The sequence below is a fragment of the Elgaria multicarinata genome, chromosome 14, assembly GCF_023053635.1.
Source record: "Elgaria multicarinata webbii isolate HBS135686 ecotype San Diego chromosome 14, rElgMul1.1.pri, whole genome shotgun sequence".
In the NCBI taxonomy this organism is placed as follows: Eukaryota; Metazoa; Chordata; class Lepidosauria; order Squamata; family Anguidae; genus Elgaria; species Elgaria multicarinata.
This window is the reverse complement of record NC_086184.1, coordinates 25,973,786-25,992,672: the sequence shown is the minus strand read 5'-3', so window position 1 is coordinate 25,992,672 and position 18,887 is coordinate 25,973,786. Positions and strand designations below refer to the sequence as shown.

Genomic DNA, 18,887 nt, shown 5'->3' with positions numbered 1-18,887 from the left:
CTTGGGCTGGTCTGTCCTCCTCCACCCCTGTTTGCCTTTATTCTCTGTCACTGCTAGATAGACCCATTTCACACACGGGCATACCTTTCTCTGTATCTCAGCCTGTAGAAACTGAGATCACGTCCCTGTCACACAATATTGGAAGCGTCTTAGAACATGGTCCATCTTAAGATACCACTGGACCAGCTGTGCAAGATGGCCCAAATGGCGGCAATGAAGAATGGATGGTTTCTGTGACCACCGTTAACACAACCAGCAAGATGTCCAGATCCAGTCTGCTTTTCCTGCTTTTCTCCACTAGATGTTTCTCCACACCTTTGCATTCTCTTCCATTTGCTCCTTTCCCTGATGGTAGCAACTTTCCCCAGCCTGGTGTCCCTGCAGATGTTTTGGACTACAACTCCCCATGTTCATGCTGGCCATGCTGGCTGGGGTGGATGGGAGTTGAAATCCAAAACATCTGGAGGGCACCCACAGTTGGGGAAGGCTTTGGTTTCCACTCCCCGGTTCACACGTTGGTCGTTGAGTGAGTGCTGGAAAAGTTATCCATGCGGATCCTGACCAGCTTCTCCCCAGGAGCCGGTGGGAGGAGGAACTTGCACGTGAAGACTTGCCGGCAGGACTTGCGGAAATTCTCCGACAGGAAAGCGTAGATGATGGGGTTGATGCAGGAGTTCCCATAAGCCAAGCAGTGGGAGATGATGCGGAAGGTGAAGGATGTGTTGTTCAAGGGGAACTGGCCGAACTCAGCCCACATGGTAATGACGTGGTGTGGCAGCCAAGAGATGAGGAATACAGTGACCACAAGCAACACAGTCTGTGCAGTCTGGTGGGAGAGGAAAGAAGCACACAGATATTAAAAACACACTCCGTGCAAAATGTGGCCTCAGTATACCATACGATTGCTAGCACGTTTCAGCCAAAATAGAGATGGAGCCAAAATTTGGGGTTCTGCTATTGTGGAATACCGTTCTGAAGTTGCAGGCAAATATACAGGAATATGCATGGCTTCCTTTGCAAGCAGTGTGAACTGTCAATGTGAACTGTCAATTCACTTGCAGTTGCACTGCAACATGGCTTATATAGTCTTTTATATGGATTTAAAAACAAAACAAAAGAACTTTAGAGTCCACCCGCCTCAAAAACTCTACTAGCCTCCCCATCCTATGGTTCATTCTGTAATATTTATACTGCAATAACAATTATTATTATTATTATAACAACAACAACAACCAAACATTGTCAATACGTATATAATCTTTTACATATATGTGATCCTGGTGAATGTATAAAACAGCTTCCCCTAACTTGGTGGCTTCTGGTTGTGCTGGACTACAACTCCCATAATTCCCAGCCAACGTGGCCATTCTGGGTGTAGATGATGGAAAGTATAGTCCAGCACATCTGGGGGCATCAAGTTGGGAAGGCAAGTATAAAACTGGCTCTTACTTGCTCTTTCTAAGCGCAACTTATCCCAAAGTGCTCAACTCAAACCCCTCCAAGTGAATTGCCTGTCTTGGGAACCAAGCATTAAGCATTAAGAAACAGGAATGTTCTTTTGTCAGGGCTTCTATCAACCGTTCACAGTGATCAAGTTTGCAACGATACACGCATTTCTTTATCCGACTGTCATCTCTGGTCAAGAGGGTTGTATATATTTTTGAAAGCCCACCCAAGCCTACAAAAAACAGAGCTGGCAACAGCCCCTGGAATTCTTCAGACTGTTGCTGGGGTCACACTGATGGGATTATTTAGTAATGATGATTCCTGTTAGAAAGGCAATTAGCACAGAAAAACAAACAAACAAGGCAAAGCAGAATGAGTGTTTACCAGTCTCACATGCACACTGTATAAGAAAGGAGACCACAATCTTCTTTAGTGAAGATAGGTAAAATAGGTTTGCTCACAAATGTTCTTGCATAAAAATGCAGGTACAGTGTAGGATTTTTTTTTTTTTAAAAAAAAAAGTTTGTTCAGTCCATTTTGTGTTCCATTACACTGGCAGGAGTGAAAGAGCAAATACACGTGCTTCCCAGCAAATGGTGGAAGTCAGGGGAGGAGGAGAAAAGGGAAGGAGCAAAAAGGACAAAATCACAGAAAGCCACATTGTAGGCTATAGCTATCCTATAGCTAGTTAATTCTTATGAATTAACTAACTCCAACCCTGCCCCCTTCCAGTAACTAGCAGATGCGGTTGCAATATTCCCAGCATGCACTACCCTGGCAGGGCTCACCACCACTGATACCTGCCCTGGGTTTGGCGATGATCTGCCATCTTAAATTTCATACAGTTCTCTAGAGCACCCTGAAGTTGCATCGCCCTGTGGCACTGTGAGGAATTTAAATGGTGGCCTCCTTCTGGGAACTGCAATTTTAAATTCCCACAATGCCCTGGAGCAATAAAACGACAGGTGTCCCATGGGATCATGGGAAATTCAAAATGGTGGCTCACAGCTGGGTCCATTGATGTAGAAGGGACCTCATTGCTGAAGGCCACCCTATAGCCAACAATGGCAAACAATTTATGAGAGGGGAAATGGGGAGAGGGTGGAGGAAGATGCCAAGTCAGTCCTCTCCCTTTTCAACGGCCTACAACCCTTTATTGTCTGTCTCTAGTTTTAAATTAGAGGACCCTCCAAATCACAACCCCCAAAACACAGAAAGCAAGAACAATATTTATTCACGTAATAAATAGGGGTGTGCACGGACCCCCCACTCCGCTTCACTTTAAGATCCACCATTTTCGGATCGGCCCGCTCCGCCCCACCCCCACTCCGCCTGTGCCCACTCTGCTCTGCTCGGAGCTCCGGATCCGGATTGGAGCTCTGGTCCCCCCCCATAGGGGGGGTTACCGGGCCCTCCCGCCATCACCGCCCATGCGGCGACGGCAGCAGAGCCCGGTAAGGGACCAAGGGGGAGGGGGCCTTACCTGCCTCCGTCCGCGGTCCGTCGCCGTCTTCAATTGAGCCCGCGGTTCCACCAGGAAGTCTGGGCCGCAAGTGCGGCCCAGACTTCCTGCTGGAACCACGGGCTCAATTGGAGACGCTGACGGACCGCGGACGGAGGCAGGTAAGGGAGAGGAGGGCGGGGGGCATTACCGGGCCCTGCTGCCGTCGCCGCATGGGCGACAGCGACAGCGGCAGGGCCCGGTAAACCCCACTTACCTTTCCGGCGGAGCTCCGGATCGAGGCGAAGGATCCGCCTTCACCTCGATCCTCTTCGCCATGCTCCGCCAGCCCCCCAATCCTCTTCGCCTCCGCCTTAAGGGCAGGCGAAGCCCCCCGCTCCGCTACTGCTTCTCCAGTCCGATTAGAAGCGGAGCACATCCCTAGTAATAAATATGCAGGAAGCATTTCACAAGAACTTTGTGCCTGATAAAAACAATCTGCCTTGCATCACCCATTCCACGGCAGAATGCTATAAAGAAATCAGAGTCAAAACATCCCAAAGGGTCACAAGATGCTCACTAAACGAGGAACCTCAAAACGTGGACTTTTCGCCTCTTGACCAACGGCGTTATCCAGAGTGTGTAAAGTGTGTAAAATTGTTCCAGTTTACTGAAGTGCTTGACCATGGGGAGGCCACTTTGCTCTTATATAAACTTCTTCGGACATACATGACTAACACCTCATTAATTAGCGTCACTGGCAGACAGAGAATATATTAGGTCTATTTTCTCTGTACATGTCAAGACAAGGAAAATAAATTGCCTTCTTTCCTCCCCCTTTTGCTATCATTTCTGGAAGCCGCAGCAACAAGCACAGCTAGACATTGCTAACAGCTAATGATCGAAGCGATGCACGGCAGGTGCAGCCTGTGGTTTCAACCAGGCTCTTTCTCCCTTCTGATTTTTACAGTCCGTCTGTCTGTGTCTGCCCATCTGTCTTTATTACTTGGAGGCTGGCAGGTTGCAAAGTGAAATGTTCCCCTCTAGCAACATCTTTATTTGGGTTCCTAAGAGAGCTTTTGTGTTTGGAGAGGAGGTTGTGGGCACTCTCACAAAATGTCTGCAATGGGAGGCCTTACACATTCATAAAACAGCTGCCATGATGGATGTGGCCAACTCATTCCCCCCCCCAAAAGGCAAACTGGTAAGACCAAAAGGAAGGTTATTTACCCAAGAACCTAAGTGAGCTCCAAAAACACTCTCTTGAACTCACATAAAGATGGCGCTGGAGGAAAAGCACTTTCCTTTGCAGGATGCCATTAAAAAAAAATCTTAAGAAATAAAATAAAAAAATCAGGAGGGTCAGGGAGACCGTCAGGGTTCCTTGTATGTCCTGGACTCCTTCAGCAATTCTTTAAGGATCCCTTGCCTCCTTAAGAGTCCCACCTTCCATCTTGTCAGCTTTACCTTCCCAGTAACATGGGGCTTAGGCTGTAAACTTGGGGTGACTGGCACACCAGACACTTTCGATTTAACAGAACAGTTTAGTAATATATTAAAATGACCAACTTACAACTAAAGGTATTTAGTCAATAGAGCTGAGTGATACAAAAGGCATTAAAAGGTGTGGGGGAAGTTGCCAAAATGCAAGTTGTTTTACCCTAAGCTTCACCTAGACTTCTTCAGGCTGCTTCTTTCTGCTCCTTCCTCATACTCTGGACTTTTCCTGCTCTGGTCTTTTCTGGCACTTTTCTTTTTTTATAGCCTTTTCCCCAAAAAACATAAAGTAGTGTTTCAAATTTGAAGAAATGAAACTTAGCTGGAAAAATGAAACATAGCTGGGAAATGAATCTTAACCACAGAAATGAAACCACAGAAAAACACCAGGCCTCTAAGACCTGACCCACAGAAAAACTCCAGCCCTCTAAGGCCTGATCTTTTCATTTTGCTTCTTTACACCTCAAATCTTCACAGATCCTGATGAAGAGATCTGCAGAACTTGAAAGCTTGCACTTTTTTGGTAATCTTTTGGTAGGACTGATAAAGGTATTATACCAGATGTAAAGAGCATGGTCACCCTACCCCCGTCTTTCTTTCTTTTTTTAAAAAATAGCACATTTTCTTACCAGCAGCTGGGATTTCTATGAAGGTTTCTGTTGGTGCTGAAATCTGTGGGTTCAAAGGCGTTGTGTACTGTGTTGAAGCTCAACCCCCACTTCTGCCTTGTACTCAGTCTTTCGGGCAAGTTACATGTCCTTTGCCACACCTCCCATGGCAGCCATTTTGTGCTAGTGCCCAGGACAGCTTCTCTAATTGCCATATGTGTCCATCACCCCAAAAGGTTGTCCACATCTGTATTACATTAATTTAGATGTTGGACCTTTAACACGGGTTCCTTTTGGGTGCTCACAATGACTTCCCCAGGTCTCAATCTGATTTATCACCTAAACATCATCGCAGAAGTTCGAATCCCACACCGGTGCTTCCATTGATAAAGAGCTGTTGGAAACAGACTCTCATTATGTTGCTCTTGGTTACTTCCGTGAAGTCAAGTATTTTCTCTCAAATGCACTCTCTATTTGGTGCAGAAAACATTGAGTCATTTCAAGCTGAATAGCTATTCAACAGCACACCACTGAGATTTGTTTCGATAATTCTGAAAAATAATTGCAGGACAGCTAACAGAGAGAGAGAGAGAGAAAAGTGGGACGCCTGAAAAAAAGGAGGTCTGCTGTTAGTCACCCTACAGGAGCTACCAGCATCTGAAAGGTCAAAAACCTCAGGATGAAATTGCATGAAACCATAGGCAATGTGAATGCTGGGGTGGAGGGGGAATTTGTAGGGAAATATGGTAGGGAAATGCCTGTGATTCTCCAGATGACCTCCCCCCCTTTCCCCACCTATAACTTCATAAAGTTGGAAAGGACCTTGGACATCAAGCCTAGTGCAGTGGAGGCAACTTGAAGGAGCTATCCAATGTGCTGAACCCATGGGGTGGTTAGGATCCAGCACTTTGGACAGCTCCCTTAGCTGGTTTTGACTAAAACCCAGAATGGATTCACAGCCCCACCAAAATTGGAGCCACTGGTCTCCACCGACTTAGCCCCCATCCCATCCCACCCCACCCCACCCTCCACTCAATGCAAGATCAGCAATGCAGCATGTAACTACAGCATCCCTGCCAGGTGGTCATCCAGCCTCTGCTTAAATGCCTTCAGTGATGGAGAGCCTGCCACCTCCCAAAGCAGAGGGATGGCAGAACCAGCCATTTCTGAGCTTGGTTCAGATTGCGCCCGGTTTCATTGTGACCCATTTTCCGGTTCATTCAAATAGGAAAAGTGCACGTTTCGAGTGGGGAAAGTGCACATTCCTGTGCACATTTTTCAAAAGTGTACTGACTAAAAGCAATGCAGAAGTCCATGGACTAAATGTGAAGGTGTGGGTGTATGTTTTTAAAACGCAAATTTCAAAGTGCCCCTTTTCTGAACATGGTCACAAGTTTGGGAACGTGCAAATGGTTTTAAAAACAACAACAAACTCGTTTGTTCCAGCAGGCCTTTGGAGAATAATCTGTCCCTCATCTATGTTAATTGACTTATAATTTTGTTGTGTATTTTAAATGTGTGTGTTTTTTCAATGTATGTTTTAAACTTTGTAAGGCCACCTTGAAGCCCAGTATTGGGCAAAATGCGGGATACAAATAAATATAACAATAATAATAATAATAATAATAATAATAATAATAATAATAATAATAACCACCTGTGCTCCTGTTCACGTTCAGGGTTGTGAATGGGGCAGGTTTAGATTATTTGCAGACTGAAATGAAATCCCCATACATCCCTTCCAAAGTAGTGTGTTCTGCTGTTGAACAGCTCTTGCTCTTAGGAAATTTCAGCCTAAAATCTGTCGTCTTGCCATTTCCACCCTCTGGCTGTAGTCCTGCCCTCTAGAGCAACAGATAATAACTCTGCAAAGTCTGCATTACATATAATATGTAAGAACATAAGAAGAGCCATGCTGGATCAGACCAATAGCCCATTTGGTCTATTCTGCTCATACAGTGGCCAAGCAGCTGTCGACCAGAGACAAACAGGACATGGGGCAACTGCACCCTCCTACTGGTGTTCCCCAGCAACTGGGGCACACAGGATTACTGCCTTACTGCATATAACCATCAGCGCTAGTAGCCATTGATAGCTTTCTCCTCCAGGAATGTATCCAACCCACTTTTAAAGCCATCCAAATTGGTGGCCATCACTACATCTTGTGGTGGTGAATTCCATAGTTTAACTATGTGCTGTGTGAAGAAGGACTTCCTTTTATCTGTCCTGAATCGCCCACTAAACAGCTTCATGGGGTGACCCCATGGAGTTCTAGTATTATGAGACAGGGAGAAAAATGTCTCCCTACCCACATTCTACACACCATGCATAATTTTGTACATCTTCCCTTAACCTCTTTTTCCCAAGATAAACCGTCCCAGCTGTTGTAACCTTCCCTCATAGGGTAGATGCTCCAGCCCCTTGATCATTTTAGTTGCCCTTTTCTGCCCTTTTTCAGCTCTACAATATCTTTTTTTAAGTGCGGTAACCAGAACAGTACACACTGTACAACTATTTGAAGACCACTGCCATGTCTCCCCTTATGTCTTCTCTTCTACAGGCTAAGCACACCCAGTGATTGATTGATTGATTGATTTAATTATATGCCACCCAACCACCCTTTGGGTGGATAATCATCATCATCATCATCATCATCCAAATTGTAAAGCAACTACTCAGGGTGTAGTCCTATGCCTGTTTAGACAGAAATAAGTCCTACAACATTGCTGGCTGGGGAGGCTAGGAGTTGTAGGACTAATTTCATTCTAAACACAGTTAGTCCTACAAGGACTTGTTTACACAGAAATAAGTGCTACAATAAGTCCTAGGACTTAAGTTGTAGGATGTGTTTCTGTCTAAACATGCAACAGGATTGCCCCCTTAAACAATAAATACTACAATAAAACTATCATGACATTAAAGCATTAAAGTTTATAATCAGAGCAACGTGTTAAATATGAAACGACGGCTGGAAGAGGACGGACTTAACCAGGTGTATATTCAGTAACAATGCTTTGAACCATCCCTTGTAGGGTGTGGTCTCCGAGGAACCTTCACCATCCTGGTCACTTTCCTTTTGCTACGACCCCAATTCTTCTCTGCAAGTGCTCCAGCTCCATATTTCCATTATGAGAGAGAGAGAGAGAGAGATTATGAGAGATGACCACGTACTACAAGGTGTCGGGCAAAGAGAGGAGTTTCCTCCATTACTTGCTCCCTGACCCTTTTGTCAAATCATAGATTACAGGAACTGAATGTAGGTTGGACTCGATGGCCTTATAGGCCCCTTCCAACTCTACTATTCTATGATTCTATGTAGGACTTTCTGCCTGCTAAGAACATGCTGCTTCACTGAGCTACAGGGCTGAGCAAAACATCCTTAACAAGTATGTATGGTTTACAGCTGCCTTCCCCAATTTGATGCCCTCCAGATGTGTTGGACTGCAACCCCATCGTCCCCAGCCAGCGCTGCCCGCGTTGTCTGCGGACAAAGGAAGTTGTAGTCCAACCTGTCTGGGGCGCACCAGGTTGGGGAAGACTGGTTTACCCAATTCAAACATGCGCACAGGCAAAATGGCACTGCTATCTTTCCTTCAAATATTCCAGCTTTACTCCATAAATAAATGCCATTCTGGAAACTAGTCCAAAATTCTGGCATTTTCACCAAACATTCTAGAATTTTCACCAGTTGGCGATGCTAGACTTGATACTGTATATCAGAGAGAGGGAGAGAGAGAGAGAGAGAGAGCGCTCTCCAGCTTCTTTGTGATGATGTCGCAATTTTGGAAGAGTCACCCTAGCAAAGTCTACCTGGCAACATCCTTGTATGGGTGCTGTAGTAGCCAAGCATAATTAAAAAAAAAATGAAAGAAAGAAATTCTCAATGGCTCCTTAATTGTTGGAAACTTGGCTGCTTCTTATGCCTTTTCTGGTTCACGATTATCATCATCATCGTCAACATGTAATTAATTAATTAATTAATTTCATTTCTATACCACCCAGTAGCCAAAGCTTTCTGGGCAGTTCACAGAAATTAAAACCATAGAGTACAGCCTGAAGTATAAAATATGGAAACTTAAATCACAATATAAAAGCACAATATAAAAGTACAACCAGAATAAAACTGAGCAGCAATGCAGAGATTTTACAGATTTGTAAAACAGCAGAGTTAAAACAGTAGGATGATAAAATGCTCAACTATTGGGCAAATAAAAAGGTCTTCATCTTGCGCTGAAAGGAGTACAACGTATGTGCCAGGCGAACCTCTCTAGGGAGCTCGTTCCACAGCTGGGGTGCCACAGCAGACAAGGCCCTGCTCCTGGTAGCCACCCATCTCACTTCCTTTGGCAGGGGCTCATGGAGAAGGACCTCAGAAGAATATTTTAGGGTCTGGGTAGGTACATCTGGGAGGAGGCGATCCTTCAGATAACCGGGCCCCAAGTCATTAATTGTGTAGTTTAAATTAGGGCTGTGCTCCACTTCCGATTCAGATCGTGAATCCGGAGCAGGGCAACCCGATCTGCCTCCGCCAAAGGTGGATCCGAATCGGGTCGGGGGAGCTGTGGATCGAGGTGAATCGGTTCGCCTCCATCCAGAGCTCTGAATGCAGGTAAGGGGGGAGGGGGGCTCACTTGGTGGTGGCGGCAGCGCAGTCCATGCGGCGATGGCAGCGGAGCCAGGTAAGGGGGCAGGGGGGGAGGGGGGCTTACCTGTATCCGTCGTGGTCCGGCGCAGGCTTTAACTGAGACCTAGGCCTCAGTTGAAGCCTACGCCAGACCACAACGGAGGCAGGTAAGTGGGGGGAGGGGGCTTACCTGGCACCACTGCCGCAGTCCGTGCGGCAACGACGGCAGAGCCAGGTAAGGGGGCAGGGAGGAGAGGGGCTTACCTGCCTCTGGCATGGTCCAGTGCAGGCTTCAACTGAGGGCCAGGCCTCAAGCCAGAGGAGCAGGCCACGGCCTGCTCTTCCGGTTTGAGCCCTGGACCTCAGTTGAAGCCTGCACCGGATCGCAACAGAGGCAGGTAAATGGGGGGGGGAAGGGGGCTTACCTGTCTCCGCTGCTGCCGCTGCAGTCTGTGCAGCGATGGCGGAGGAGCCAGGTAAGGGGGCGGGGGGAGGGGGGCTTATTCGGCCCCAATTTTGCCCCCCTTCCCCACTTACCTGCCTCCGCCGCCCACCGCAGAGGCAAGTAAGTAGGGAAGGGGGGGCAAAATCTCAATCTGCTCCTCTGGACCTCTCAGAGCAGAGCGAGGGAGGGTCGGGTCGATCCGAAAGTTGTGGATTGGGCCACGAAGCGGTTCGGGAGGTCCGTGCACAGCCCCAGTTTAAATCTTGTTCAAGAAATTTGAATGGAAAACCAGGCAGCAAAATGTATAATCATCTGCAATTGTCTTCCTCAAGACTTGGTAATACCAGTTGCAGGGCAGATTTCCAGGGGGATCGCCGTCGGGGTGGGGAGCACTGCTCTCCATTCCCTGTGAGCCACGTGCCATCCAGATTCCCCCCCCCTCCACCTGGCAATTCAGCTTCCAGAAAGGTGGGGAAGGGAACCCTTCCTTTGATGCTAATGGAAAGATTGGCACTCAATCTTTTTAAGTGCCAAGCAATGCCCCTGGCTGAGGATGATAGGTATTGTAGTCAAACACATCTGGAGGCTGACCTGATACCTGGAAAGATCTGTGCTGATGGCTCTCGCTCGTCTGCTCACTCGCTCACATACACACTCGCCTATGTCAGAATAATGCGTGACAAGGCCTGTAATTATGACATTGTTGGATGTAATATTGCAAGAATAGGAAGCTGAAAAGCTAATGGCCAGAGGAAGCTAGAGCAAGGTACTCTGGTGAAAGTGCCTCCAATGAGAACTGATTTTGGAGTCCATACAGGCAGGAGCAAATTATTTAAAATTACATCCGACTTGCGGTAGCCAGACGCCAAGCGCTGCGGAAGACGGCACGGCAAGCACAAGCCATTTTGGCTCAAAATTGGCCATCAGTGAGCCAGGGGAATCCAAAGTGTAAGAAACGCTCCCCTGGGGGAATCAGAGTTCACAGGCCTCATCTTGAGTCATCCTTTCAAGAGCGTCCCATAAATCTTGCTTCTCCGATGGGAAATATGAAAAACAGCTGCCGGTTCTGGCAGAGGCAGCTAACGCATTGCCGCCCTCCAACTTTGCACAGATGAAACCTGGAAACTTATTGGCTTACTTATTACTAGGACCGTGCACAGACCCCCTCCCACCCGATCCACTCTGGATCCTGATCTGCAACTTCCAGATTGGGTCGTCTCCGCCCCGCATTGATCCGCCTATGCTCCACTCCGTTGCGGAGCTCTGGATCCGGATCGAAGCTCCTTGTTCCCCCCCATAGACTTGCACTGAAAATCAAACACCTATAACTGTTTTACTGTTAATGTTAGAAACCTCAAAATCGGCACCATGAGAGCTTACACATGTATCCACATTTATGCCCAGTTTGAAGCAAATCTGAGCATCTGGAGCCAGGTAAGGCCCCCCTCCTCCCTCACTACTTACCTGCCTCCGTCGCTGTCCGGTAGCGGCTTCAACTGAGGCCAAGGCCTCAAACAGGAAGACCAGATCCGCATCTTCCGGTTTGAGGCCTGGGCCTCAGTTGAAGCCGCTGCTGGACCACGACGGAGGCAGGTAAGCCCCCTCCTGCCCCCTTACCATTCTCTGCTGCCGTCGCTGCATGGATTGTGGCGGCGCCAGGTAAGCCCCCCTCCTGCCACACTTACCTTTTTATTCGGAGCTCCAGATCGAGGCAAAGGATCCGCTTGGTCTCGATCCGCTTGGTCTCGATCTGCAGCTCCCCCAACTTGATCCATCTCCGCCTTTGTTGGAGGTGAATCAGGCCGCTCCGCTATCAGTTCTAAGAACCAAAGCGAAGTGGAGCACAGCCCTACTTATTACGGCACCTTGTTGATGGCACCTAAGGTGGTTAGCTGGGCTTCCCTCTACTTCCTCGGTGGCCTGGTTCAGATGACACTCTGGTATTTGTGGTTCGCTTAACCATGTTCTGCTGTGGTTAACACTAACCACATGCGGAATGCTGGCAGACAACACTTTTAACCCTTTTGTGGTTAAGTTTTCTTTAACCACACACTTAACCACAAAGGGGTTAGTGGAGCACCTGATTCCTCCAACTGATCCACCCTGTATCCCATCAGCCCTAGGAGCCCGGGCAGTTACGCCCGTCATTTTAGAGCAGGCACCAATGAAATCAGCAATTACATGCATGCCTCATCCCGTTTAGTGAGCGGTTCCTTTGCTTTCTGCATCGCCATGCCTGCTATACCTCTACAGTCATCACAGGGGAGGCAGAAACCTTCCATGACAGCTGTGCGTCATCAGGCAGCGCCGTCACAGTAATCAGAACCTGAGGGGTGTAATGGCGCTTCAACAAGGTAGGAGAAATGGATGCTTCATATGGGGAAATTGCAAGTGGGGATTTAAAAAGCTCTACTGTAAGCACGCTCTGCTAAAAAGAGCAAAAGTCGCTCCAAAAAGCTAATGCGAAACACAAAATGACAGCCATGCAGCGAGTGTATTAATCAGCAGTCCAGAGCAGCCATAGAGCCTGCTGGCTAGAGTGGCCCTGCCTAGTTAGGCAACTCTGTACTGGAAGCGCCATGCCTTAACCCCTTAACCACAGACATGTGTTTTTTATGTTTTTTATGGTTTTTTTTTTAAATTTTGTATATTTTTTATGTTTACCATTTTTAATTGTTGTAAACCGCCCAGAGAGCTTCGGCTGTGGGGCAGTATATAAACGTAATAAAATAAATAAATAAATAAATGTGTCAAACAACCCTTTTGGCCCTGGTTAGTGCCGCTAACCATGTTAACGGGGCAGATGGTTAGGGAAAATGTGTGTCAGATGACACCGTTAACCATGGTTAAGCATTCCATTAACCATTTTGTGGTTAAGCAGCATGGTTTAGCATGTCGTCTGAACGGGGGTTGTGAGTGAATTCTTTCTTACAGTCACAGACCAAGACATGTTTTTATATAAAAGAAAGGGGCAACTGATTAAGAGCAATTGGATCAAAACAATGCATTTTAAAATGGGGCCAATATAGCTTTCCTCCTAACATGGCTTGAAATAAGGAAGAAAATTGCACCCTTCTTAGTGATGCAGGCATGAATGTTCAAACAAAACATCACCAGCTCTTCAGAAGATCATCTGGGGGTTAACTTCTCTGTGTTACATGCAATCTGCTGAAGTCTACTCCACCTGTTGGGAAGGTGTGTTCTGAATTTTTTTGGGGGGGTGTATACAATGATGCAATGCACAGTTGCACTGTCTCATCCCATAAGAAGATAAGAACATAAGAAATGCCATGCTTGATCAGACCGAGGGTCTATGTAGTCAAGCACTCTGTTCACACAGTGGCCAACCAGCCATCAGTCAGGGAAGAACAAGAAGGACATGGTGCAACAGCACCCTCCCACCCATTTCCCCCAGCAACTGGTGCCCACAGACTTACTGCCTCGAATACTGGACATAGCACACAACCATCAGGGCTAGTAGCCATTGATAGCCTTCGCCTCCAGGAATTTATCCAACCCCCTTTTAAAGCCATCCAAATTGCTGGCCATCACTACATCTTGTGGTAGTGAGTTGCATACAGGTAGCGAGTCCCATACAGAATAGAGAGCACAGCAGGCTGCCATATATCAAATGAGACCATCTGTCTCAGTATTGTCTACTCCAGACTTTGCCAAGCTGGTGCCCTCCAGATGTGTAGGACTACAACTCCTATTACCCCCAGCCTTTGAGGATAATGGGAGTAGTAGTCCAATACACCTGGCAGGTGCCACAATATTGCCACAAGATGTAGTGATGGCCACCAATTTGGACGGCTTTAAAAGGGGGTTGGATAAATTCCTGGAGGAAAAGGCTATCAATGGCTTAGTAGTCCTGATGGCTATGTGCTACCTCCAGTATCAGAGGCAGTATGCCTAGGGATACCAGTTGCTGGGGAACATGGGCAGGAGGGTGCTGTTGCACACATGTCCTGCTTGGTTGGCTGCTGTGCGAACAGAATGCTGGACTAGATGGACCCTTGGTCTGATCCAGCAGGCTCTTCTTATGTTCTTAAGACTTTATTACACCATACCCTCCCAACATCTTTTTATTATTGTTGTATGCTGCCCTGAGAGGGTTCCCGCCTTGAAAGGTGGCCAAGAAATGAATAAATTTCACAGACCAAATCGGGGACATGCTTTCTTAAAATCCCCATTTTTACACCAACCATCATTTCATGAGCCACATGCCTTTAACTATCACATCTTATTGAAGGCTCTTTCTCGTGTACAATTACTTATTCTGCATTTGTTTCTTCTACAACCACCACCAAATAAATCAATGGACCTATGATTGTGAGAAAAAACACATGAAACTCAAGATGAGAATATGTTTGAAATATATAAAAATATATATAAAAACCCTAATCTTGTTGTGGCAAGTAAAAGCACAAGATCTCAAGTTGACATAGGACTATTCATGTCTGGGAATAAATAAAACCGAGTCCGTGGGAGGTTGTCCGTGGATTTATTCTCTTCTAGGAGCAAGATTTGATTGGGAATATATTTCAGTAACAGAAATATTTCTTTCCTTGGAGTTTACATGGCATCTGACAAACGATTTTTGAAGCGCACTGCAGTCAATTGTCTCAACAACCTCTTTCCAATTTCTCAGAATTAGGTATTTGAGAATACCACCTGGCTACATATTGATTACGTATAAACAAACATTTTATCTACTGATGAAGCACAGAACTGGTGTTAAATCTGGGAGAAATCCTCATTCTCGTATGAGCAGATTTGCTATTGGTAACCTTTATCATAAATAGACATTGCTGAATTACAGTTATACTTGCGAGATAGGCATAAATTATTTTTGTTTACTGTCATCATCATCATCATCATCATCATAATCTGTTAAACAGACACATTTCTGAGCTGTACTCATTACTGCATGGTAGATATTATACTCTTTGCATTCCTGAAGATAGCTAATCATATATTCTCATTTGAGACTTCTGTGTTTGCAACATTGCTATGTCTATATTCTTTCTCTTTTTCACATAGGGTTTTGTTGTATTGGGTGTTATCACACCTGTCGGTGTCTTCTCTTGAAGTGAACATAGCATAGGAAACTAGGGGCATGTCTAGACCAGGGGGGTGGAGGGGGAGGATTTCGCAAATTGCTGATTGCTAGATTCCCCCCCCCCCCAGTCTACATGTGGAGCCCTGGAGGAACAGGACGTCACGCCCACCATTTTGTTTTTTGGGGTTTTTTTATCGAAAATGAGTGCTCCAGCGGCAAAGGTAATTATATATATATAAAAAACACCCTCCCACTCCCCCCCACCCTCAATAGGCACAGAGCTCCTGTGCCCCGTGCCCGGTTCCCGGCTCCTTGTGGTTACTCGCAAGGAGCCGGGGCGGCCACCTACCATCCCGCGGTCTCGGGATCATTACGGGACCACGGGAAAAACTGCGACAAAAGTGTAGGGCAATATCCCAGGGAAATGCAGGGACCTTCCCTCCCTGATCCCGGGATCCCCTGTGCGTCATGTGGACGCACAGAGACGATCCAAGGATGATCCCTGGGATATCGCCCCGTCTAGACATGCCCTAGGGGTTATGAAGGAGTTGATATCCCTTACATTGTAACAAGTAAGTTAGTTTATCTTTCAGATATGTGAACCTTTGAAAATAGCTTCTATGTTTTGAGCCTCTCGTTCTTAATGTGTGACTCTTTAATGTTATCATAGAAGCATAGACTCATAGAATCCTAGAGTTGGAAGGGGCCAACAAGTCCAACCTCATCAAGTCCAACCTGATCAATGCTGTCCCGGAGCAGCACCCAGCACCTGTGGGCAGCTGCAAAGGTTCCAGTGCTGGATGGGCCCCACCAGCACTGACGCGTGCCCTGGGCCTCCAAAACTGAACGGCTGGGTCTGCAAGCCACCATTTTAAATTTCCCACAATGTCTCCCATGTAGCACGGGTCTGGAGCATTGGGTGAAATTTATAATGGTGGCTTTGTAGCTGCCTATGGTTGCTATGGTGGCCATATGTCCTATTTTACAGAGGACAGTCCTCCATCTGGAGGGATCCCAGAAGAGGCCCTCTCTTGGAAGGCATCCTATATTTGAAGAACTATCCAGCCCAAATCTGCTTTAAAGAAGAAAAATCCTAAAATGAGAGAGCAGTAGGGGCCTGAAGTTGCCCATCAGTAGAGTGTGACCTGGGCCCCAACAGTTGTTACTACTATTATAAACCATTTTAAAACAGTAGTATAGATCACTCTTAGTCACTCTCTTCCCCACTATCATGAGCTGTTGTCAGGATCAGGCCTGTTCTCCCTAGTGTGAGGGAAGTGGTTTCAGGAGGTCAGAATCTGAAGATGGAGAAGGAGGAGGAGGAGGAGGAGGAGGAGGAGGAGGAGGAGGAGGAGGACTAGAAATTTACCAGCCAAGACAGGAAGCAGGGAAGAAGATCCTTCAAGACTAGAGTGACCATCTGAAAAGGAGGACAGGGCTCCTGTATCTTTAACAGTTGTATTGAAAAGGGAATTTCAGCAGGTGTCATTTGTATATATGGAGAAATTCCCTCTTCATCACAACAGTTAAAGCTGCAGGGGACCTGCCCTCTTTTCAATCTGGCCATTCTAGTATCGCTCCTGCAGCTTTAACTGTTGTGATGAAGAGGGAATTTCACCAGATTCTCCATATATACAAATGACACCTGCAGAAATTCCCTTTTCTATGCAACTGTTAAAGATACAGGAGCCCTGTCCTCCTTTCCATAGGGTCACCCTATCCAAGACTCTTTAGGAGTCAAGGAGGTATCTTCCCAGGAGATTATCGGAGAGAATGCCAATGACTCAGAGCCCATCCTCTCCTAGCCCCTGGGAACTCAGCCTCCGTTGGAGAGGGAGGGGACTTCGAAGTCGGCAGATCTCAGAGTTGGGCACAGAATCAAGCAGGTGGAGTTGAGAGCAGGTGAGAGCAGGTCTGCCAGGCCAGCCATCCACCAAAGACTTCTCCAGAAAGACTCTCCCTGAGCTAAAGTGGCTCTTGGACTGCATGGAAAACTCTCCCTTTTAGTTGAAAGGGCAACTACCTAACTTAGTGATCTTAATTAAGCTTAGAGGGAAGCTCCCAGCATTCTCACACCCTTCAGGTGTGAAGAGATGTTTATTGGCCAAATAAAGCTCTGTGAATTACACGGCAGGTCTCTTAATTGTCACACATCTCAGCAGGAGGGCTTGGAATCACGACCACTGCATTGTCACAGGGTCTAAATTTGCAGCTCTAGATATAAATTAGAATATGCACATGTTATGCAAATCGGTGTCCTCTTTCTGGATGACGCAGTTCCACTTTTGGGGCCAGACTGAAGTGGCCATCCTAAATGCTACCACAGGATAAGCCCGCAGCTGGGCTGCTGCAGTGCTTGGGACTTCGGCCACCATTCGCTGCACCTGGTAAGCACCGACCTGCTTCATTTTAGCTGCCACGGCTCGGAGTGCCTTTTACCATCTTCGGTTGGTTCGCCAGCTACGGCCTCTCCTGGACAGGGATAGCTTGACCACGGTGGTACAGGCATTGGTAACCTCAAGACTGGATTACTGCAACGCACTCTATGTGGGGCTGCCCTTGAAGCTGCTCTGGAAGCTGGAGCTAGTGCAGAATGCTGCAGCTCGGCTGTTGTCTGGAGCTGCCCCTTTCCAGCATGGAACTCCTCTGCTGAGGGAACTGCACTGGCTGCCTATTCGCTACTGGGCCAGGTTTAAGGTTCTTGTACTTGTGTACAAAGCCCTAAACAACTTGGGACCAGGATACCTGAGAGAGTGCCTTCTCCCTTACCAACCTGCCCGGTCACTGAGGTCATCCGAGGGCCTGCTCCTGGTGGTTCCACATAGATCCATCCTCCGATGGGAATCCACCAGGGGAAGAGCCTTCAGCGTGGTGGTGCCCCTCCTGTGGAATTCCCTGCCTCTGGAGGTCAGGCAGGTGCCGACCTTGTACTCCTTTCAGCACCTCCTGAAAACATCTTTATTCCAAGAAGCCTTTCCTTAATATGCAGCCTTGGATCTCTGTTTGTTGCTTCTTTTAAATTTTGTTTTAACAGTTTTATTCTGTTTTTATTTTCATTTTATCTTGTACACTGCTCCGAAATTTTTCAATGGGGAGCGGTATATAAATATTCTAAATAATAAATAAATAAATAAATAAATAAATTGCCTGCCTGCCTGCCTGTTCCTCAGCCTATGCTAAAGGGAAGAGAAGCCATTTGTTATTTCTGGCATGAGCCATGAAGCTGTATATATGTTATCCCTCGGATGGCGTGCTCTGAATTATGATCTCAAATGTAGAAGTGCAGCTCCAGCAATAAGGCTCACATCCAGTTTCCGCCATCCCTCCCCCACAACTCCCTTTTAATACAGTTAATCCCTTCATTTTTCCTCCTTCAAAGTTGTTTAAATATTTAAAGCTAGGAGCTGAAAGAACACAGCCTCTGTGATGAATAGAAGACCCGGTCCTGGGCTTGTGCACAGATGGAAAGTATGTTCTGTATATGAGGCAAAAGGAACGATGGCTCCTTTCAAGACTGGCCCAAGATATTTCACTGCCTGAGGCAGGAAACAAGATGGCGCCCTTTCCTGTCCCATGTTCAGAAGCTGACTGGATGGACAGATGAATCTGACTTCAGCGCTGATGATGGGACAGCATCTTCCATCATGCCCGAAGGCAGCAGGCTAACTTAGGGGGTGCAGCGCAGGCTGCTTGGCCCACAGGTCTCTCCTCCAACACCTTGCTGCCACCTCCCGGCATCTGCCGCCTAAGGCAACTGCTTCACT

General features: G+C 46.9%; 1 protein-coding gene across 1 annotated transcript in view; it reads right to left on the bottom strand.

Moving 5' to 3' along the window:
• Window positions 1-508: 508 nt before the first annotated feature.
• The window catches only part of LOC134408723 (galanin receptor type 1-like), a 38,542-nt gene continuing 20,163 nt past the window's right edge, over window positions 509-18,887 (bottom strand). The window contains exon 3 of the mRNA XM_063141117.1: window positions 509-826. Coding sequence (XP_062997187.1) covers window positions 509-826 — 318 coding nt within the window. The remainder of the gene's footprint in view (window positions 827-18,887) is intronic.